This window comes from Delphinus delphis, chromosome 5 (genome assembly GCF_949987515.2).
Source record: "Delphinus delphis chromosome 5, mDelDel1.2, whole genome shotgun sequence".
Taxonomy (NCBI): Eukaryota; Metazoa; Chordata; class Mammalia; order Artiodactyla; family Delphinidae; genus Delphinus; species Delphinus delphis.
The window spans coordinates 38279901-38304655 of record NC_082687.1 but is presented as its reverse complement, the minus strand read 5'-3'; the positions used below and the strand labels follow the sequence as shown (position 1 = coordinate 38304655).

At 36.7% G+C, this 24755-nt stretch overlaps 1 protein-coding gene across 6 annotated transcripts in view; it reads right to left on the bottom strand.

Moving 5' to 3' along the window:
* The window catches only part of WDFY3 (WD repeat and FYVE domain containing 3), a 261777-nt gene that overhangs the window by 75835 nt on the left and 161187 nt on the right, over nt 1-24755 (bottom strand). For 5 of the 6 annotated variants that reach the window (XM_060012227.2, XM_060012222.2, XM_060012224.2 and 2 more), the window contains 12 exons: nt 24563-24723; nt 22538-22649; nt 19868-20058; nt 18594-18746; nt 14452-14525; nt 14207-14368; nt 12752-12846; nt 9647-9767; nt 9212-9429; nt 4792-5027; nt 3467-3601; nt 840-1019 (listed from right to left, as the gene is read on the bottom strand). In XM_060012227.2, the coding sequence (XP_059868210.1) occupies nt 840-1019; nt 3467-3601; nt 4792-5027; nt 9212-9429; nt 9647-9767; nt 12752-12846; nt 14207-14368; nt 14452-14525; nt 18594-18746; nt 19868-20058; nt 22538-22649; nt 24563-24723 (1838 nt within the window). The remainder of the gene's footprint in view (nt 1-839; nt 1020-3466; nt 3602-4791; nt 5028-9211; nt 9430-9646; nt 9768-12751; nt 12847-14206; nt 14369-14451; nt 14526-18593; nt 18747-19867; nt 20059-22537; nt 22650-24562; nt 24724-24755) is intronic. The other variant, XM_060012223.2, reaches the window with a different exon arrangement.

Sequence of the window (24755 nt, the reverse complement as noted above, 5' to 3'; positions counted from 1 at the left end):
CCGACAAGGAAAATACATCGAAATATTACTAAAATCTTTTTTTACCAAAAATGTGGATTCTAAAATTATAAACAAGCCATGGTGTTAAGGTTATGTGCTATACTTGCTTTTTTCCTAAAAATCGCCATAATTTTAGAACGAGTATTTCACCATTATACATGAAGAAAAATTAGTATGAAGAAGATACCTTATTCCAGCCTCTTGAGTAAGTGGTAGAAGTAAGACAAAACATCATGAAATTCTGAAGTTCTATGGAAGAACAACTGTCTTTTGGGTTCGTTTTAAAGGACAAAAGAAGTATTTATACTACGTATGATTACAGTCTAATAACTTTCTCTTTAGTGCAAAATATGAAAAATAACCGTTGAACAAAATAGAAAAAGTTGAACAGAAGGGACAAACACACATGTCATTTCTTATAAAGACAATCAATCCTGTAATTAATTTGCAAACACTAAATGCAGGAGATGCCTAATTCCTGAGATAAATGAAGTGGAAATAAATTTGGTCTGACTAGAGTTCTGTAACCTGATTTCACAACTATACAGCTATCATTAAATATAAGAAGAAATGGATTAACAACTGCATGAAGATGGAATTCACTAATGAGGGACTTACAAGAATATGGTAAATGAAAATAGGAAGTAGAATTCACTGTTATTTCAAGGGAAAGCAGAAGGAGCATGTGGGGAGCCAGATACCAGATAATGATGTAAGAGATGAAGCAGAAAGTTATGAAACTGTAACTTGGTGAGAAGCTTAAAAGATTGGCCAAAAAAATCTGCTAACCATTGGAGCAGACTAATTCCAGTTTTGATATTTTCCTCCCCCTTTCCTACCATCTCTGAGTAAGGGCGAATGTTGAAGGGGAAGACCGTGGCTGCTAATGCACACAGGAAGTCGGGGCTCATCCACATGGAGGCCAGGTCTGGGACATTGTGATACAAGTATCTAAAGAACTGCATCAGGGTCACAGGATATTCCCGGAGCCAAGATCCCTCTTCTTCTGACTGCCAAGGCTGTCATGGGGACAAGAGAGGAAACAACATGTTAGAAAAACTGACACTACTAAAAGTTACTCACTACTCTTCTAAAAACGGATAAATTGATGGTCCAGAACTCTTGTAAACCACACACAGGAGCAAACACACAGGCCAACAAATCTAGAAATAAGCTAAAACAAAGGTGATACCCCTAGAAACTGACAGGATATTTTTCTATTCATTTCAGTACTCACAGCTCAGTAACTAGAGTCAATGGTTTTGATTATTCATCGTTATCAACATGAGTATGGCTGGAGCCAGTAGTGGCTCTATTCCCATCAAAGTTGCCCCATCCTCCATCACGCCAGAGAGTTAGGATTAAGACAAAAATGGGGAAGTTGGGCTTCCCTGGTGGCGCAGTGGTTGAGAGTCCGCCTGCCGATGCAGGGGACACGGGTTCGTGCCCCGGTCCGGGAAGATCCCACATGCCGCGGAGCAGCTGGGCCTGTGAGCCATGGCCGCTGAGCCTGCGCGTCCGGAGCCTGTGCTCCGCAACGGGAGAGGCCACAACAGTGAGAGGCCCACGTACCGAAAAAAAAAAAAAAAAAAAAAAAAAAGAGGAAGTTACTTGACCTTTCTGAGCCTCCTACTGTCATATAAAAAATGAGAACAGTGCTCTTAACCATTATGCAACTGTGATATTGTGATTCATAATAAGAAATATATATTTAGTCTTTGTTCCATTTCAGGCACAGAGATCCTAAAACCCTTGGCATTTCCTAAGTGATAAAAGAGCCATAAATGTGTCTTTTTGTTAATCATAACAAGCTGCTTTCCACCACACTTGAGTTTATGTTGATGGGCTGTCTTGCCAGGGGAACCAACCATGGCACTAGAAGGCTGGAAGTTAACCGAACCTGTTCCCCACAGCCCCCAGGGACGAAGAGGGGCTGGAGACCAGGCTCAGTCACCAGTGACCAATGATTTAATTAATCATGCCTGTGTAATCAAGGTGCCATAAAAATAAAAAACATGGGGTTCAGAAAGCTTCTGGACTGATGAACACGTGGAGGTGCTGGGAGAGTAGCAGGACGGAGAGGGCATGGAGGCTCCGTGTCCCTTCCCACCTTGCCCTATGCACCTCTTCCAGCTGGTTGTTCCTGAGATACGTCCTTTTATAATAAACTGGTAATCTAGGAGGTAAAATGTTTTCCTCAGTCACGGGAACCTGAAATTTATAACTGGTGAGTCAGAAACACAGGTAACAACCTGGACTTGTGACTGGCATTTGAAGTGGGGCAGGGTTGGTGGGGGGGAGGGGTATCTTGTGAGACTGAGCCCTCAACCTGTGGTACCCGATGCTACCTCCCAGTAGATAGTGTCAGAACTGAATTGAACTGTTGAACACCCAGCTGGTGTGGTGAAACCTTCCACATACTTGGTGACCAGAAGTGTCAGAAGTAAAGTAGCGTTGTAGTAGAATATTGAATAAAGTAGACACATAGGAGTTGTTTTTCCTTAAAAGCCTTACAACAATAACAGTGATGATGATGATAAAAGAGTAACAAAAAAAGAATATATTTCAACAATGCTTATCTTCTGATACTTCCCCAGAGAGTGGCTTCTTTTTCAGCTTAGATTTTTATAATTGTTTATGAATAAAAACCAAAACAAGAATGGCAAAGCATTCTAAATTAACACATTTAATAGTAACATTCTTTTCTTAGATGGCATAAGAATAGTTTTGACTAAAATCAGATTTATCAGGTACTTGTAATCCAAAGAGTCTGGTTAATAATTCCTCTTACAATGTGATCCTAAATCATGTAAACAAATTAAATCATTATTCACGGTATTCCTGTAAGAAAGGTAGGAACATACATTTTGTCATTTACTCTTTCAATTTTTCATATCTAAGTTAGAAATAATTAGAATAGAAAACATAAAAACAAATACAAAATAAAACTTGCACTGATAACATTTTAAATCTCTAAATGAGAGTGATTTTAAAAGTTCAAACAACATATTGCAATGACATTCAGTACAATATATATTCGTTATATACACTTATACATTGAAATATGTATTTTATAGTGCTAACAGCATCAGTTAACACTTATGAAGTGCTTACTCTACACCAGGCACTCTTGTAAGTGCTTTGTGTATATACTAACTCATACATCCTCACAAGAGTCCTAAGAGATAAATTCTATTATTACAAGCATTTTATACATAAGGAAACTGACGCACATGAGGTTAGTATGTCTGAAGTACCAGAGTAGGGATTCTGAACCTAGCTCCCGAGCTCAGGATCTTAACAACTGCATGGTCTTTCCTTACACTAAAGATAACAAAACACAGAGGCTGAGGTTCCAGAGACCACATAGTAAATAAAGAGTTATGACAGCAAAGGATTCTTCTATTTTAAAAAATATCACAGGCAGGAAGAACTACCGACAGGTATCAGTATCTCAGGAACTTACTGAATTCAGCATGCTGCGGAGCATCCCCAATAATAAAAAAGCAGCTTCTGTGCATACGTTATGGATAGAAGAGACCACAGTTCCACTGGAGGCAGGCACTCCAAAGATAAATGTCCAAATGGAATCTAAATCAAACTGCAGAGGTGAAAGTGAATAAAGATTAGCCATTGCCAACTTTTTTCAGTAGAGACCCTCAAAAGTTCTAATATTCTAAAATTTCTTTCAAATTAATTAGTTTTTTCCAAAGTGAGCAATGACAAAGAGATAGAGACCTAGCACTCCTCCCTCCTATATTTTAAAACTCATTTTTACATTTACAAGGCAAAGTGAATATTATGTATCATCCCGTCTTAGATCTATGTTAAAAACATAATTTTCTTTTTTTTCCCTAAGGAAAACAAACAAAAATAAAATACTTGCTAATTAGCTAGGCGATGAAATTAAAGAACTGATGGTCTTAAGCAGGATCTTTTTAAAAAGCACATTGAACTTACTCTTTCCCCCACTCTCAGCAATGTTCTAATTCACTTTTAGGTTACATACAGATGAAGATTTGATGAAATAAAAATCAGTTTGAGGAGATTTATTCATAGTAGTTTTATATAACACTTTATGACTATGGTGTCATGCTTATTTTGAAAATTACATAACCAACCAAACTCTGCTAAGCATGAATCTGTACTGTGACTTAATGTATGGGTACAGACTCAGCGTTTTCATTTAAAAGGTTTTGTCAATGACTAGAGTTGATTTGAATAGCATTTTGGCATTATTATGGAAGTATAACTGAGTTTAAAACTAAATTCCTATGTCTTTGCAGTGCCACAAACATGAACTATATAGAAATATCCATGACGGTCTCAGATTAGAAATCAGGTAAAGCCTTACTGTTTTCCTAACGTGGACATTATCTATCATTGAGAATTTAAAAACATTTTTCTAATCAGACTTGTACTAAGAATCCTTTCATACCCACCCAATTTACGGTATGTACACTACTCCATTTTTAATTCTACAGAAATTATATTTCTAGATAAAATCATGTTACTCAAAAGAATTCTTTTGATCACCATTAAAATATCATCCAAAGTCTTCACGCATATATAATCATATAGAGTAACCATAAAGAGAAAAAGACCAAATAGGTACAAAGGACTTCTTTTTGGGAAAATTGTCTATGGTACTTTCCGATTTTTATGTTCCAAATCAAATCCCAAACGTGAGAAAGGGATGGAACCAGTTGATTTTAGTGTGATTAACCCATCACCCTGCGGTGACTTTCTAACAAATGTAATTACACTTACACCCTACTAGATAATTCCTACCTGGCAACCCTGCTTACATCGGCTGCTGATGACAGGCACACTGACCTGCAGGTTCTCAGGCAGCTCACTAACTGGCTGCTGCAGAAACAATGCCATGAGGAGAAAATAGAGGGCAGGGACATTAGTGTGTTTAGGAAGGAATGACTGAAGAACTGGAAAACCAGGAAAATGACAAGCATCCCGGTTAATCTCCCTGACAGTCGATCTCCCACCAGCACTCCTGCCCACGTTGAATCCTAAGAGAAGAGGAAACAACGATAAGGACAAAATTAATAATCGATTACCATGCTACATTAACAAAGAAAGGAGTAATTCAGCATATGTGACATTTCCATCCAGAACATTCACATTAATATAAGTAATTAACTATTCAACTGTTGAATTAATCTTTCAGTCAAAAGTTTTACTTTACTATCTCTTTGACTTTGGCAAGCCTGTCTATCAGGATACATGTCTCAAAACACAGCTGAGGCAGTCAGATACAAGAGGTAGTATAAATTCTACTCATTAAAAGAATGACCTCCAAAGAGCTCTAACATTTCCCTAAGAAGAAAGTAGTATTCAAAACAGCCAGAATTTAAGATGCTACAAAAAAATGTAACTTAAAAATATAGTTAATATATTTCATTTGTCCTGAAAATCATGATAAACTAATTACCTTAAATGATCTATGAATCAAGAGACAAGACAAAATGAATATGCAAAATAATCTTTCCTCACAACATGATCTGTAACTCTGCTGGAAAGCTGTCTGGCAGTGGGATAGCAAGTCTGAACCCACTGTCACTGTGGTTATCTGAACATCCAAAATCTGTTCTAGAACCACAGCTCTACCAGGAGATGATCACTGCTTATTAGTGTGGCTTACAGCACCAGCCTTTCTATCAATCCTGTTTCCTCCTTTATATAACTAACTAACTAACTTTGGGAAACAACTCAAACATCTAGTTGTTTTTGTTTTTTTTTGCGGTACGCAGGCCTCTCCCATTGCTGAGCACAGGCTCCGGACGCGCAGGCTTAGAGGCCATGGCTCACAGGCCCAGCTGCTCTGCGGCATGTGGGATCTTCCTGGACCGGGGCACGAACCTGTGTCCCCTGCATCGGCAGGCGGACTCTCAACCAGTGCGCCACCAGGGAAGCCCTCAAACATCTAGTTCTTTTGCCACCCCAAACCTAGTACAGTGCTCAGTACAGAAGAAATGTTGGCTAGAGATTCAATGGAAAACTTCTGCAAACAGCAAGATGAAAGATTGACTTTTACTCTGAAACAATTTTTATTTCAAATGAATATTCACATTTTTTTCCAAGTTCTTTTTTCTATGATGAAGTAAGCACATACTTGTTACTACTTAAAATAATGAAAGAGAAATTTGTATCTAGGTGGCTTTTTAAACAGTTCATCCAAATCAATTGCTCAGTGTGATATGAATTAATCTTCTAAAGCATGCTCTTCTAATTAACAAAAAATTGGACAGCAAATTACCAACCTCTTTCATGTATCATCTCATTTCTTAGACAATGGGCATGTAAGAAACTGCTATTATTCTTTTTATAATGTAGAAAATATGCGATTTGTTCTAAGTCATAAAGTTAATGAGTGGTGGCACCAGGACTTGAAGCCTGTAAAGCTAAACTGTCTCCGTTGGCCTTCTCAATGACATTGTCACATTTCTGAAAAACTGGCTGCATTAGGATGCTGGGTGATTTTTGTTTGTAGTAAATTCTAAATGAAATCATGAATATAAAAAAGTCTGAGCCTTAAGAAATCAAAAAACATAAAGTGGTATTTTATACATTAAGTAGGAAAAGAAATTTTGATCAAATTATATGTCCTAAATGAAAACCAATACTAGCATTAATTTTCCTTTCCAAATTTTCACACTCTATTTCCACCCCATAATTGATATTAAAGAATATCTAATATGTTATTAGCAATTAAGCATTCATTTAGATTCAAGTTACAGCTACATGGAAGGTATTTTTATAAAGAAAAATCTGACAAAAAACTAAGAAATATGAATAAAATATTCAAAAACTTTAGGTTGTTCATCATATCAAAGAGAAACAGAATCAAATGAGATGATATATCTATATATATGTAGATATAGATATACATCCGTATATATACACAAGTATGTATGTATCAGATATTCAGGGAAAGTTATATTAAATTTAATCAAATTTAAATTAAACTTAAATACCTAGATTTCTCTTTTAGAACCAAAGTAGCATATGCAATATACAAGCAGGTATCAATGAAGCACAAATAAATTCTAAGACATGAAGTCAGGTAGGTCAGATAAGTTAAAAGCACCTTTTCCTGATATTACTGAAGTGATGTAGGACAGAAAAAAGGACAGAACTGACTGTCAGAAGACAGATACTCAGACATATTACTGTCTGACACAGGAAGCTTATGTATTTAACAGTATTATTTTCCTAATTAGAGAGAAATTAATTCTTAATGTATACTCATTAGGTTTATTTCCTATAATATATAACTTATATACCATAAAGTACATACACCCGTATCTGGAATCCTGAAGGCAAGTGAGATGACATATGTTAAATAATTTTGCAAACTGCAAAGTCCTAGGTGAAACTTAGGTATTATTTTGGCCTTCAGTGAGAAGCAGTGCTGTCAATTAGCATTTAAAACTCTTACATTCTCTGAACTCACACTGAATTGTGCCTTTCACTGTTTATTCTCTTAGTAGCTACTAGCTACTATTAAGGTCAAAAAGCTAAATTTCTTGCTACGAAACTGTTTATGACACTTGTTGGCTATATCTTTCTCCCAGAGTCAATGCAAAACAGCAATCTATTTTTCAGATCATAAAGTCTCTATAATGATAATAATTTAAAATGCATTTTTTTTTTTTTTTTTTGCGGTACGCGGGCCTCTCACTGTTGTGGCCTCTCCCGTTGCAGAGCACAGGCTCCGGATGCGCAGGCTCAGCGGCCATAGCTCACAGGTCCAGCCGCTCCGCGGCATGTGGGATCTTCCCGGACCGGGGCACGAACTCGTGTCCCCTGCACTGGCAGGCAGACAGACTCTCAACCACTGTGCCACCAGGGAAGCCCTAAAATGCATATTTTAAAGCAGACAATTTTCTTGAGAAATCATTTCACAGTGAATTTCTTTCTTCATCACAAAGTTCCTTGAGACGTTTTTCACATGTGAAATAACAATAAAATAATCCTATGGTGTAAGCTCTATCTTCCTACCATTTGCTTTAACATTTGACAAAGTAGTGTAGGTTGCACCTAGGTATTGATACTTGAACATTTTTTTTTTAACAGATAAATTACATATTAAATTCTGATACCTAATTTTTCCACCTGACAGGGTAAATAGTTATTCTTAATGCTTATTGCAGAATACAATTATATATGATTTTAAACTGTAATGTTATAAAGACAAATATATTTTTTAAATACTTTAAGAATTGAATGACTATAATTTTCAATAAAAACGTTATCTTAAATATATATTTTCCAAAATAAGATCATTAATATGAACAGAAATATATACCAGTTCAAATAAATCTAACACAGGAAACTGTAATTTTCTAATATTGTTTAAATGCTCAGTTCCGTGTTGAAAACAGCATAGAACCAGTAAGCAGAGAATAAGGAGCTTTGGCTGAAACTTCAATGAGCTTAAATATTTGTGTGGCAATATAACATAACTATTAAAAGCATGGGTTTTGGATTGAGCGACCTGGATTCAGATTTTTTTTTTTTTTTTTTGAGGTACACGGGCCTCTCACTGTTGTGGCCTCTCCTGTTGCGGAGCACAGGCTCCGGACGCGCAGGCTCAGCGGCCATGGCTCATGGGCCCAGCCACTCCGGAGCATGTGGGATCTTCCCGGATCGGGGAACGAACCCGTGTCCCCTGCACTGGCAGGCGGACTCTCAACCACTGCGCCACCAGGGAAGCCCTGGATTCAGATTTTGACACTTCTTACCTGACAAGTGACTTCACCCCTATGCCTTGACTTTCTCATCTGTAAAATGGGTATTTATATATCATAGTGTTACTGTGAAAATGAAATAAGTTATTGTGAAACTGAAAAGTGTTTGTAACTGGTACAGAATAGATGCTCAAAGTATTATTATTAATTCAGTTCTGATAATTTGCAAATTATTTATAGATCAGAAAGAGGACTATACAACAAAAAGAAATCATAAGAAATTTACTTGAGTTTTCACATCTTAATATCCTGTCTCTGACTTCAGTTTGATTTGCAATTAAAAAAGCCAAATTTGAAACTTTTTATTCTTTTTACTCTATCATTAATCAAAATTCATGACTCAATGGTTGTTAGACAAACTGAAGAGTATAAGCTTATATAAGATTTAAAAACAAAACACAAAACAGCTTATTTCAAAGCAGCCGACTGTAAAAGTCCCATACCTAATACAGTCCCGATCTTATTGGTTAAGACGGAATCTGTCTGTTCCAGCCACCCTCCACCACTGAGTCCTTCCTTGAACTTGATGAGAATAGACTGATTACTCAGTAGGACGACAAGAATCCTCATGGCTGCCGTAACTGTGGTGGAATGCAAGTGTTCTTCCATAAACATCATAATCCAGTCAAAACCCAGCGTCCTGACCAGCTCTTCGCAAGCTCTATTCAAAGATAGATGGATTAAACAAAACAAACATTAATTTAAAGGATTATGATTTCAAATTAAAAAAAATAAGACTAGTTTCATTCTTGAGATACAATAAATTTCAGGGTTTAAAAAAAATCTATTAAAAGTCAGTGGCAAATCTTTCTTTTGTCTACCATGAATTAACTAGTAGTAGCAACTATTACCATCAATGCTCAAAAGATTTTACTTACTGCAAATTAATGCTTGTCTTTTCTTTAGATGTGTAAACCAGTTTTAGTAAGATATCTAGAAGTCTGTTCCTCAAAAGTATAAGATTGGCAGATACAAGACCTCCAAACTCTTCTTCAGTTCCTACAATGAAAATAAATACATTAAATTGCCCTAGCTGATAAACTAGGATAAAATATCCAACACTGTTCTAGGAAATCTCACTGAAACACACCTTTCAGAAAACATTTTCTCTAGGAGTACTTTCCACTCAAGTGAACAAGAAAAAGGGTCCAACATTTCTCTTTAGAATCCTGAAAACTGTTCATTTACTTATGAAATTATCTAAACAAGTGATAATAAAGACTGTGAACCCTTTTTTATATTAATATTCCCTTCTCCTACCAACAGGGGTAAAGTAATCAAACGAGGATCACACGAACAAAAATAACAATGCAAACCCTTAATTTCTAGTCTTTTTGAAGGACTTAAATGGTTAAAATTTCCAGATTTAAAAATGAAAAGAGGAAGCATAAATTATTCAATAATTATAATACATAAAGTAAAGTGAGAATTAAATAGCACAGACAAGAGGGAAAGGCACACAAATGCACAGGAGAACTTGGGGAAGAAAGGAAGGAAGACATAAAGCTTACGGTTCTCAATGGATAGTACTGGAAGCACAAGGGACTGGGATCAATGGCCTAGTGTTGCAGGCCCAGCTCTGCCACTAAGAGCTCGGGGTTAGTAAGTCACAATCCACATGCTTTCTTTCCTTTATTCTATAATTGAAGCTCAGGCTAAAGTTTAATGACCATGGTTATATGCTTTTACTTGTTTGGGCAAGGGACTATTTTTACTTTTAAATAGTATCTTTTAAAATGCTAACTTAGTGCCTTAATCATTGAGAAGGGTGCTTTAAGCTTACCAAGGGGAACTCAAGATTCCCTCCCAGGCTAACAGGCATAGGACTGGTAATTTACAAATTGCCTTGTGACAAATGGAATGGACAACCTAAATTGACAAATGAATTACTTCCTTTCAATAAAATGACAATCCACATAGAAATTAAGAATTCTCCTTAGTTTTTATGCCTATTTTTTTCACTGTCAGTTATGTCCCGCTAATTTTCAAATACAGTTTAAAACAATTAACTCTGAAAGAAATTTCCAGGTTAACTTCTTTCCATTCGAACTGATGCTTTACTCCACGTTGCACTGTGCTTTCATGCAATTTATTTTATTTTGCATTAATTATTATATCACCGTTCACCATTATTCAAGCCATTTTTTTGGCAGGTGTATCCTGAAGACTATGTAAGCTACATGAAAGAAAAAATTATGGTTTTAATTTTTTGGAACATCCTGTTATACTTAAGACGGTCCAGTCCACACAATTAAACAATCAAGGTCATATACTAACAAGACCAGCAATATGCTCCTGACTTTCTCTATTCTTTCAAATGGCAATAAATTGATGAGGAGACTAGTCTAATCAACTTGGCAGATCAAGAGAAAATTTTCCTAATTTATACATCCCTGCTACTGTGCTCTTGTCAAAAAAAGTTTACAGCACTAGTTGTAGTTATTGAATTCAATGGCCAGCAAGAAATATGGAGACTAGAGAAATATTTTTCCCATATCTTTTTTTTTATACTTGAAATAAACATGTTATACAGTTCCAAAGATTTTAAAAGGACTTTCCTTTTTTTTTTTGGCCGCATGGCACAGCATGTAGGATCTTAGTTCCCTGACCAGGGATCGAACCCGATCCCCCTGCGGTGGAAGTGTGGAGTGTTAACCACTGGACTGCTAGGAAAGTCCCAGGACTTCCCTTTTTAATTCCTATTTACTTGGCTTATATTAATTCAGAACTTAGAAATAATCTTTGTATAAGGTAGAATAGTGCAGTGGTTTAGAATGTTAGTATTCAGGATGGCTTAGAATGTTGGACTACCTGAGTTCAAATGCAGTAGTATGATCTCAGGTAAGTTTCTCTTAAACCTTCTGGGCCTCAGTGTCCTCACTTTTTGTAAAACTGTGATAACAACAGGACCAATTTCATAGGACTGTTATAAGATTATATAGAGCACTTAACAGTGCCTGGCAAATATTAAGCACTAAATAAGTGTTATCCATTGATTTGATCTATACGCTTCTCACCCACTGCTAATTTGCTTCACCAAAGAAATATCAACATTCTTCCAAATGGTAGGAAGTAAGTGGTTACTGGCCTTATATTCTGCTCTATGATTAGAAGAAGTCAGCCTCTCAAATCTCTGTTTCACCTTTGGAAAACATAATTACACCACTTTCTCTTCTTATTCATGAAGCACCAGAGAGGCTGTGCTCTGATTGATATAGCCAACGTGGAAGAGAACTCCCAGATGGATAGGGTCATAAGAGTTTTAAAGGAAATCATTTATGTGACATAATTTGGGAATAATGTAACAGGATAATAATGTAAATAATGCTGAACAAATATAAAATATTGTGAATTTAATTACAGGTTAATCTAAAGGTCCTTTTGATGTTTTCCAAGCAAATCTCCTGCTCTAGAATACACAACTGGAAAAATACATTCTAACAAGAGAAAAATATGCTTCAAGGGAGGAAAGTTTTTTTTTCAAAAAAAAAAGTGGTTGTCATGGGCCCAGGAACTACAACTTAAGAAAATTTTATTCTACACTTACATAAAGTGAGTCTAGTAAAATGTTCTTTCCCTCAATGACTATTAAATATTTAACAGGGAAATAAAAATAACCGCAATATAGATACAATTCACTTTAGCAAGAATCGATGTTTCTGAAGAGTTTTACATAAATTAAAAAAAAATGTTCAAAAATTAACTGGAAGAGTTTATTATTTAAAGGAACATTGCTATAAATCCTGTAAAAATAAGAAAGATTTTATTTTTAAAGTAAATTCACACCCTATTCAATTTGTAGGTAATTCTGTACTTCTGCATATTGTAGAGCCTTGGTCTAAGACAAATACATCTGTGAAAGACCAAAAAAAGTAATGTAAGGAGAAAAGTAATATAACAGTGTCACATATAATTCAGGTCTAACTTGTGTCAGAAGAAAACAGGGTATAGTAATTAGGTTCCAAGCTCCAGAACTGACTCACCAGTGTCAGGCTTCTCTTCATGGTTTATTTCCATAACTACAAATTTCTCACAAACTGCGAAGGTTGGTAAAGTAGAAGAAATAAACTGGCCAAACCTTTAAATACAAGAAAAAAGAGGTTATAGATTTTATTTTTTCTCTCTCCGAAACAAACAATACTAAGAAACAAAGCAAAGAAATGGAAACCAAAATAGTACTTCTTATTTTCACTAATCTTTTACAGACCTCACATGATTGTATTTCATTTGCTTCCCCTCGAACTGTTGCAATTAACATTATATGTTATAATGTTTTAAAATACGTATAGGGAAAAATACACTTCATCAGAAATATGAGTCCTTTAATGCACTAATCTAAATTTCAAAAACCAAATGGTATGATCCAAATTAAAATGTCCTAACATTATTTATATGGATCTACTGTAGCCTAGTAGTCAAGTACTTGGGTTTTGGAAACACAGGTAAGATCAAAATCCTAGCTCTATCAGTTTTTAATCATGTTACTTGGGGCAAGTAGCTTAACCTCTCTGGGCTTTAATTTCTTAATTTGTAATGCAGAGAAAAATAAAAGCCTTGATAGGTTTCAGTGATAATTTCAGCAAAGTGATCATCATAACACCAGGATAAGACCTAAATAAATATTGTTAATAATAATGACAAGCTCCAAAATAATTTTTAAACTCCAGTTTTAAATCTGTCACCAAGTTAAAAAAAAATGCTTTCAAGATAACTGTATATAAAATGAGTGATTTATGTGCTACATCAATTAGAGATTAGTTTACTGGGAATACTCTAGCAATAATGTGTGATTTCACCTGTAATACCTGAGCAATTACATGACAAGCAGTGATTAAGTCTAATTTAAGCAGTTATCTACTTGGAAAATATCTTAGGTAGTTTTTTTCCTTCCATTTTCAGTCAAGATGAGAATTATCATGTGCCTATTAGAACAGTTCTACATACACTCCATAAATATGTCTTAAGCCATATTTCACACTGGCAGCAAAATAATACTCATATAAAAGGTCTGAATATACAACAATAAAATACCACCATCAGTTTGGGTGATAGAGAACAAATACAAAAGACATGGCATGTCCACTTTGGGTGTACGTGCATGTGTATATGTGCTTCTGCACGTACATTTGAGAAGTAGCAAGGCTTGGGGAAGAGGGCTGTGGACCAAGAATTCCTACACTGAACGTTTTTATGTCCAGGACAATCAGCCTCACTGGGCTAATTTTAACAACTTTTCTCACCAGAATTCTATTATTCGCTAGTGACAACAACTGGCTTTGCAAGATACATTCATGTTTTCCACGCCTTACAAATATCTTGAATAGTATTACTTTTACACGTGTTACCTAGGCATAGGAACCAATTATGTTCATCTCAATCATCTTAACCTCGTTGGTACTTTTAGTTAACAAACAAACAAATACAGAAGTTTTCACTACCTGAGCAGATCATTGCTGTTGGGAAAACCTTGCAGTAAGAAGCTCAGCACATTACTAATAGCAGCAATTGTAGGCTGGGATAAAGACATATCTCGAAGAGTCAGTAGTAGCTTTGGGATTAGCTGGAATTCCCTCATTAACTTGGCATTCTTTGAAGCTTCACTATAAGAGAAGGAAGATTTTATACACTGTACTAGTATCTCTTCTATAACTGAACAGCTAACAATTTAGGTATCAACTAATACCTGGACTCTGTGAGCAATTCAATGAAGTGTTCAAATAAGGAAAGGTGAAGTTCATACGGTGCATGGAGCCAGACCTATAATAAAATAAAGACCAGTGGTATATTTAGGGTTAAAAATACCCCAAGTTCCAATCCAATAAGCGCAAATGCAGCACATATAACTTATTTCACTTAATTAATTGAATATAACCACTTCATTAGTTTTTATTTATTGTAGCCCTTTAAAACTGCCTGTATATAGGACTTCTGGTTCTGTTCATAAAGAGATAATTGCTGTGGAAATTACCCTCCTAGAGTAAACAACTAGAAAGGCAAGATCTATAGAAAATTTCTCTGGAATCAATGACTGAATACTATTAGTGAATACTGAATACAATATACTGAATAGAATGAATACGGAATACAAAAACTGAATGACAGGAATCTTGTGTGGGTCCAAAACTGGAAATAACCACTGCAAACTGGCACAGCAAACAATTCCTAAAACTCACAAAGGGCTGAAACTACTTTGCACTCCCACCAACCAGTATAGAGACTTCAAAATACATGGGAAGGTTGGGTAGAGGTCTCAGAAGTGTAATACCTTAGTAGGGGGGCTAAATTACCACTAAAGATTAATCAAAGTCCACCCTAACAAAGCTTAAAAGCATGCCTCAAAAGAATCAAGATAACTGCAATACTAGAGCAAAGTTTAATACTCTTTAAAATAATAAAACAAAATTTAGCAGTCAACAATGTAAAATTCAGCATCCAATCAAGTTCCCAAGAATGCAAAAAAAAGGGAAAATATGAGCCATAAGTAGGAGAAAAAAACCCAATCATTATAAATAGGCCCAGAAATGACAGAGATGATAGAATTATTGAGATCTTTAAAAAGCTATTAAATATGCTCCATAAGCTAAAGAATGTAACAAAAAATATGAAAATGATGAGGAGAGATATAGAAGATAACCAAGATCCAAAATGAACTTCTACAGATGAGAAATAAAATATTCAAAATGAAAAACAGAGGCTTCCCTGGTGGCGCAATGGTTGAGAGTCCGCCTGCTGATGCAGGGGACACGGGTTCGTGACCCGGTCCGGGAAGATCCCACATGCTGCGGAGCGGCTAGGCCCATGAGCCATGGCCGCTGAGCCTGCGCGTCTGGAGCCTGTGCTCCGCAACGTGAGAGGCCACAACAGTGAGAGGCCCGCGTACCGCAAAAAAACAAACAAACAAAAAAAAGAAAAACATACTGGATGGGACTAACAGAGGATTAGACACTGCAGGAAAAATGTTCGGTAAACTCAAAGACATAACAACAGAAACTATTCAAAATGAAGCATGAGAAAAAAATACTGAAAATAAATGACTAGACAGAGTATTAGTGACTTGTGGGACAACAGCCAGGAACCTAAGATACATGTTAACTGCAGTCCAAAAAAGGTGTGTGTGAGTGGTGGCGCTGGAGGGGTGCGGGTGTCGACCAGGGAAAACAGCTGAAGAAATGATGGCTAAAAAATTTCCCATTTGATAAAAATGAGAAACTCACCAACTTAAAAAAGTCAACAAAGCCCAGGCAGAAGAAACATAAAGACAAGGGAATAACTGACAATTTTAAAGTATGAAAAGAATAAAAATCATCAACTAGAATTCTATTCTATGCAAAAATATCCTTCAAAAAAGAAGGAAGAATACTTATTCAGATGGGACAATTTATCACCAGTAAACATGCACTACAAGAAATGTTACAGCAAGTTTTTCAGGCAGACATATCATTCCATTACAAGATGGAAGTCTGGATCTACACAAAGGAATAAAAAATGCCATAAATACTGTTTGCTGCATATACTATGTGGGCAACTATAAAAAATTTTTAATGCCTTTAAAAGATAATCGACTATTTAAAGCAAAAATAATACAAATATTCTGGGGATTATAAACATATAGAAGTAAAATGTATGACAACAATGGCACAAAGGACAGGAAGGGAGAAATGGAAGGGTACCATCGCAAGGTTTTTACACTATAGGTGAAGTGGTATAATGTACTTTGAAGACAGACTGAATTGTTATACATGTATATTGCAAATTCTAGAACAACCATTAAAAAAGAAAATGCTTGGATGCTATTACAATTATTTTACTTATATTGTCAAAGAGCTGTTCTAAAAATAGGGTAAATTAAGTATTTATTGACCACTACAGTTTGGGGTTATTAGGAATGCCATATGAAGCCACAAAGGGAGCAGAGTACTATAAAATGAAGCCAAAATTTGTCAAGCAACTAAATTTCTGATGTTTATATACTGAATTTCAGTCAGAAATCTGAAACTAAAGATAATGTGTCAATTACCACATGTATACAAAGCTAGGCTTATTAAGTAGGTCCCTTAGTACTCTCATAATCCTCTCTGCATACCTTTACCTCTGTGCTTTCACAAAATTTTTATTGTCTATTTGCTTTTCTCTTCTAATGCACTAAATGCCTTGAGGCATGGACTCTACCTTTTATTTTCACATCCTTAGCACCTAATACAGTGCTTGGCTCAAACATATTCAATAATTATTTTCTAACAGAATGAGAGGTCTGTGTATCAGAACTTTGCATATCAGGCTGAGAAATGTGTATTTTATTGTGTAGGAAAGAAAAAGCACTGCAAGTTTTTTAATAAGTTATATGATTATATCTCAGAAAGAATGAGGTTAAAAAAATATAAGGTAGATTGAGGAAAGGGAGAAAGAACTGATCATTATTTTAGTAAGAATAGAATTGATTAGGGCTTGGATTAGGATGTAGCAGGAGAAAGAGAAAACACAGACTACATGAAATGTGGAAGCAGAATCTATATGACTTAATATGGGCTGTTTATAAACAGTGAGGAAGGAGGAAGCTGATTTTTCAACTTCAAGCCTCAGTGAATGGGGGAATGGTGGTGCTATTAATAGAAACAGAAGTTAAAAGGAAGCTCTAACTTGGGGAAGGATGTTAAGTTCGGCGTAGGTGTTGCTGGGATATAAAAATGGAAATGTTGAGGAAGAAGTTAGAAATAAGCCTGGAGTTCAGATATCAAGCTAAAGATTTAGGTTTGTGAGTCACCTCTGTAGAAATGAGGCTGTGGGACTGGGTGAGAATCTAAAGGAAAGAAAACAACAAATAAAGGAAAGGATAAAGCAGCAAAGGTGGACACTTTTATACAAAGTAATGAAAAGTCTATAACCAGAAAATTATGGGGAAAGTAGTGAGCAAGATATATGAACCAGGAGAGTGATGCCTAAAAGCTAGTGAAAGAACTAGGAGATGCAAGAAGAGGGAAATGGACTGCATCAGATGCTGCTGAGAGCTAGGGGTACTGAGAACTGAGTAGATGCCATGGATTTTTATTTAGAAGAGAGCTGCTAATAAGCTTTCAAATAAAGTTTCAGAAAAGCAATTCGGGCACATAGTCTGTTTATTGGAGATTTAAAATAACTGACAAGATCGAGCTTATAAGAGTTACAAAGAAGAAGAGTGAGGGCCAGACATCACAGCAAACACCAAGTGCTAGGCACCATTCTGGGTGGTAGGGATACAAAGATGAAGATAGACATGATCTCTGCATTCATAAAGCCTTCAGCCTCACAGGGGGAGATTTTATACAGTGATGAGTATGCAAAGTGCTGTGAACAAGAAATGAAATGGAGAAAGGATATGCAAGATTAAGTGATGCCTTGAGAGGACAGAGTGGAAGCTGTTATGGTAATAAGACAGTAGAAATAAAAATTTTGCTATTTTGGCGAAAAGAATATTTTCCTATACAGCTACTAGTAACCAAAATTTCAGATCTAGCTCCTATTTATTGAGGAAAAGTTACTATCAAAATTTTTTGGTGAAAATATGTTTGCCTCTACTGTAATGCCAGTGGCAACAGCAAACTGGCTATAGTTAGGCATATGCATTGCACCATTTCACTTCTATACTACTTGTAAAATGGAATATCTTTGGGAAGAAGGAACCCAATCACTACCTTACTTTGTATATTTTACATTAACATGAGCATCATAAAATTTTAGAACATAAACACATCTTAGAGACAAAACTGTTCAATAGTTAACTCTATCAATATACAGAATAAGAAATCAGTTCCTTGATTATATATTACCAGTTAGTGTTTATATACATACTTCAAAATCACAAAGTAGATCCTGGAAAGCAGTTGAATTTGGAATAATGGAGGTCTCGTGTCCACTGTCAACAGTTCCCACCAAGGAAAAAGTTAGATGGAGAATGTGGCTGTTAAGAAGGGAACGTTTCTTCTTAAGCAGCATTGCCAGCAACTAAAAGAAAGCAACACCAAATGCCTGTCGGTCAATCATCATATACACATATACGCACACACACATACACACACACAAACACACATTGGAGAACACTAAGTAAAGCAATTCCTGAGACTTCTATGCTGGTTTCTAAATTTTTACTATGACAACGCAACATCAGAGAAAATCTGAAAAGCAGGGTAATCCCATCATCCTCTTATTAAAATATCCACTTTTACATAAACTATTCACACAGAAATATTTAAATTGTTGCCAACATGTGTATACAATTTTTTACTCTTGTTCTCTACATAACATTTTATCCAAAGGATTTTTTTTCTTTTGCAACCTAGTTTCCATAATTATAATTTTAAAAGGTTGAATGATATGTGAGATGGTTATAGTATTATTAGTCATTCTCATACTACTGGAACGTTTAGATTATTCCTATTTTTTCATGATAAACAATGCTGCAATTATCATTTTGAAAGTTTTGCAAAACAAAACATCAAATTAAAAAAAAAACATCAAATTAGGTAATTAAATCTACAGAAAACACTACAGTAAACAGCTTATCTACTACCAGTGAACTACTGGCTAAAGTTAAGAGAAGAAGGCATTTGTACTTCATCTACACTAGAGGAATTTAATCTTGCTCCAAATACTTGTTCCTCTTCTTATAAGTAACTTTCTGCCTAAACCTAGTAGAGATTGTAAATACATGAACACAACATATTTTTTAATCCCACATGCGTTTTCAGGACTAGTAATGGCACACAGTGGCTCTCACATGCCCTAGGTAAGTAAGGGGGCGGGGCGAGTAAAAGATGACTGGGTGTGGAGGGGAGAGACGAGGGTAACGAGGAAAACTCTGGATCTATTAACAACTTGGCAGTCTCTAGAGCAGGTGGTTATACGACCCTATTTAATTTAATTCCTGTTTCCACAGAAAAAAATAACTCCAAACTAACAACTTATATTCTCACTCGAAATATGTTAGTTTTAATAAAAACTACCAACTTCTAAAGTTTACTTGGACAATACTATTCTTCCAGAGTTTGAAACTACATGAACTACAATGAAAATTAGAAGATTTTTAATGCAAAGTAAAGTGAAGACCAAGCTTTATGGTTACAAACCTGGTAGCCCTTGATTCTTTCCATCTCTTTGCTGGCTAGTGGGTTACTCTTGACCACACAAACCAGGGCTTTGACTGCTGCATATAGCCCTTCCACATCAGAAGCCATGGCCACCAGGCCCAGGATGGCTGCAGCTCCACCAATGTACTGCAAAGTAGTGGCAACAGGCTTAGGAACAAATGTTCTTACTCCTGATTAAAAGACAGTGAAAAATAATTAAAATAAATTCCCAACTGTAAACAAGAACTGAATAAATCATCTTAAGAAATATTTAATTTATTATAAATTATACCTAAAACCAAAATACCCTTCTATCCTAAAATAAAAATTCTAGGGCTTCCCTGGTGGTGCAGTGGTTGAGAGTTTGCCTGCTAATGCAGGGGACATGGGTTCGAGCCCTGGTCTGGGAGGATCCCACATGCCGTGGAGCAACTAGGCCCGTGAGTCACAACTACTGAGCCTGCGCGTCTGGAGCCTGTGCTCCGCAACAAGAGAGGCCGCGATAGTGAGAGGCCTGCGCACCGTGATGAAGAGTGGCCCCCGCTCGCTGCAACTAGAGAAAGCCCTCGCACAGATACGACCCAACACAGCCAAATAAATAAATTAATTAATAAACACCTACACCCAACATCAAAAGAAAAAAATTCTAAAAAAAAAAAATTCAGGGCTTCCCTGGTGGCGCAGTGGTTGAGTCTGCCTGCCGATGCAGGAGACACGGGTTCGTGCCCCGGTCCGGGAAGATCCCACATGCTGCAGAACGGCTGGATCCGTGAGCCATGGCCGCTGAGCCTGCGCGTCCGGAGCCTGTGCTCCGCAACAGGAGAGGCCACAACAGTGAGAGGCCCGCGTACCACAAAAAAAAAAAAAAAAAATTCAAGGTAGAATTTGGGAGAAGGCAATAAATGCTGATATATATACTTTCAGAGAAGAGTTGGGAGTAAAGGAGCGAATAGAGAAGAGCGGGTTTGAGAGCAAGCACAAGTGTTTCTACTCTATAGCTTTGGGCATGTAAAGACTCAAGTACAGAGGCCTTGGGAATATATTTCTGAAGTAAGGGAGAATGCCTTACTAGGTACTGCTGGAGAATAAACTTGGGGAGAGCAAAAGCACTTCATCTCTGTGAAATGGGGAATGGGATGGAGAAGCCACCCTGGCAAGGATGAAGTATTCCCTATAGAAAAGCCAAACAGAGCGCATTCCTGACCACTGCTCAAAGCTTCTCTTAGTTATGTAATCTGAGTAACAGTACATCAGTGACCCTGAAGAGCATAAATATGTGGAAACACAGTACTGGAACTAACTTTGTCAATTAAAAAAAAAATTCACATCTACATTCCTAATCTTGTTTTTTTTTTTTTTTTGCGGTACGCAGACCTCTCACTGCTGTTGCCTCTCTCATTGCGGAGCACAGGCTCCAGATGCGCAGGCTCAGCGGCCATGGCTCACGGGCCTAGCCGCTCCGCGGCATGTGGGATCTTCCCGGACCGGGTCACGAACCCGCGTCCCCTGCATCGGCAGGCGGACTCTCAACCGCTGCACCACCAGGGAAGCCCCCTAACCTTGTTTTTTAAAAAAGACATTGAATGTCTTAATCTACCAATCAAGATTGAGTTTTTAAAAAATAAAGCTAATATGCATTTTATATTTCTGTGTGCTCTCTAGTATCCACAGTACTTTCATATATTATGGCACTGGATTTTGAAAGCTACCTTCTAAGGTAATTAGGGCCAGTATTACTAGTTTGTAGATAAGAAAATTGACATCCATGGAGCTCAATGTCTGGCTTAAATCCACACAATGACAGAACAGGGGTTAGAACCTAAATCTCTGAACTCTTCATTCACTGCTCTTTCTACTATACCACAGTGCTGCTGTATTTTTGCAAAGGACATAGAGCAGTGCTCATTAAATATTTGCTGAATCGAAAAAAGAAAAACTACCATGTGCCTTAGCGTAAAGGAAACTTTTATCAATGCAACATAGCCAAAAAAGAAAAACAAAGTTAAGAGATGTGCACATTGCTGGGACAATAATAATCACCTGATAAACATGTAGGATGCTGACCAGCACAACACTTTTTATTTTAAAAGGAACCAATATTCTGTACTGATTTGTACATTAAAATACATAATTGCTAGCTCTGAATTTTAGATGGCATTATTGGGTTATGCCTCAAAATTCTACCTAACCAAAACAATCAATTCTTTCTATGCAGACATTGGGTAAGAGGCTCTGCAGCTCTGACTTTTATTATAGTTGGATCCACAGTGCTCATATTCTGAAGCTATTTCTAGCTCATTTCCAAATAAAAAGCACCATGAGTGTCACCACTGCAGCACCAAACCATGTAACAATAGCAATCATCAGTTATTTCCAAGTCTTTACATCTGTCCCTAAGTGTAGTGTGATCTTTACCTTGAAATTATGTAGACGTATACAGTCAGTGCTCATCAGTGTTGACAAAAGAGGGGAAAAGTTAATGGAATTTTATAAAAGATTATAATTTTTAAAGTTGACTGGAGTTTGGGATTGACATTAATCTCTAAATATTGTAAGAACATTACAGGTCAGCACTATCGAATATGAACTTAAAACACCACACTCAAGTGAAGAAAGTGAACGCAGATTTGAAGGCAAATAAGTCTGAAAGACAAAGGCAATCTGACTCACCCAAGTATCCAATCAGAGTAGCCCCAACTGTCCGTGCTGGTCCATTAAGATGCCCTGCTGAGTTGTGTATCAACTTCACAGGAGTGGCATTCTCATGGGAGGAAATGCCTAACTGAAGAATAGGAAAGGGAAAAATGTAACTATACAGGAACAGTCTGAACATTTTGACTGGGAAAGAAAAAAGAACATGATGGGGAACATATCTTTTCTCTCTCCATAACAGAATATTAAAAACATGAGTATTCATTTTTTAAAAAATGTGCAAATACTTCCAAAGGTGTGGAAACTCAGAGGTACCTGAGTAGACTCAGTTAAATACAGTCTACTGAGAGAAAGATGGTGAGGGGGTCTTGGAAAACAGCCTCAGGGGTCCTTCTGAATGAGACTGTTGTGGTTTAAAGGTTCTTATCACTCGCTGCCTCACAGTATTTCTGATTAGTGAATATAATACTTGCCTTACTCCATAGCCAAGTAAATGTCACATAGATTATCCAAAAGTTTATGGATAAAACATGCCCTGTACACAAAATAAATGTTAAATTTTGCACATACATACACAGTGTGCTTTTAAAGCAAATATAAGGCATAGACTTAATTCTGTTGTTACCGGTAGAATAAATTTATGTAGTTAATATTCCTTAGAAGATTTTATATATATATATATATATATATGTATATATATATATTTTTTTTTTTCACAGGCAAACCTCTGCAAAAGAGCTTGTCAATACTTACTATTCCCAAATCCTTTCCCTTCCAGCCTCTTGATTTCCTTCCCCTTAGCTTTGCCTCCTCTAATCAGCCAAAACGTCTTGTCAAGCTCACTGATGACTTCTACCTTCCTAAACCCGATGGCCAGCCTTCATCTTTCTGACTGCTCTAACACATCTGCCACAGTGAATAAGACTTCTACAACACCAGATTCTCCTAGTTTTTCTCCATTCTTGCCGGCTCCATAGTCTTTTCTGCTGGTTCTTCATCATCTTCCCAACGCTGTCACACTGGAATATCCCAGGTCTCCATCTGTAAACCTTTCCTCATCTCCATCTCCATCTCCTCTTTGGTAAGTGTACCTAGTCTTGTGGCCTTACCACCACCTAATGAACACCCGTGGCATTCGAACCTCTCCCCTGAACTCAGATTCATATTTCCAATGATGTCCCCCGCTAAGATGTCTAATATGTTTCTCAAACTTTTGCAAAACTTAATTCTCAGTACCTCCTCCACCCCCCAACTACTCTTCCTATCGTTTTCTCCATATCAGAAAAAGTGACTCTACTTTTGCCTCACCTACCCCGCAGGCCTTCTCTTGTTTTGTTTAGCCACACCTGCCTCTGTGGCAGGCATGCACTTTCCTCAGGGCCTTAGCACTTGTATTTCTGGAATGCAAACCCCACCTGCCCATACATGCATCTTATTCTCCATATTCTCATGCTTTGCTGCCTCATCTGTTTCAAAGGCTGCTCCAATTTCACCTTCTCAGTGAGGCTTCCTCTGACCATCCTACTTAAAACTGTAAGCTTCTTTCTCTCACCTTTCCTGCTTTATTTTTCCACATAGCACTCTTCATCTTCTAACATACTCTATGATCAGGTTATTTCTTTAGCTATTATTGTATGCCTCTTCCACTAGAATGTAAGAACCTTAATAAAGGCAGGGATTTTCTCTTTATCTACTGCTATGTCATGAACAAAATGGTGCCCGGCATTTAGTAGGTTATCCAGAAAAAAATTACAGCCTTAAAAATAGCAATTGTTGCCTTTAGTTTCCTAAAGTTCGATTTCTTAATTGCCAATAAAAATATAAGAATTAATATAAACTATGCACTTGAATTCTCACTCTTCCAAATTAAACTATATATCTAAATATGTTTTGGCTTAAATTCAAAGGCAAATAAACCAAAACAATGTATGAAAGGCATTGTTTTTAGCAAGCACTCATACTTGTGTGGTGCCCAGAAGGAAGCTCTGCAACATCTTTCCAGTGAGAATCAGCAGCAGCCCACTGGGGAATCAATCTGCTTACCTGTTTAGCGATGGCTTTGCTGTCCAACTTGTTGTACACTTTCCGGATTCTTGCCACCGTTAGGGCGGACACAGACAGTGCATAAAGGCCAAATGACACCTTTTCCTCTGGCACTAACGACACAGGAGACGGGACCACACCTTCGGATTTTGCATCTTTACCTTCAAAAGAAGAATAATCCTTTTCAAAATCG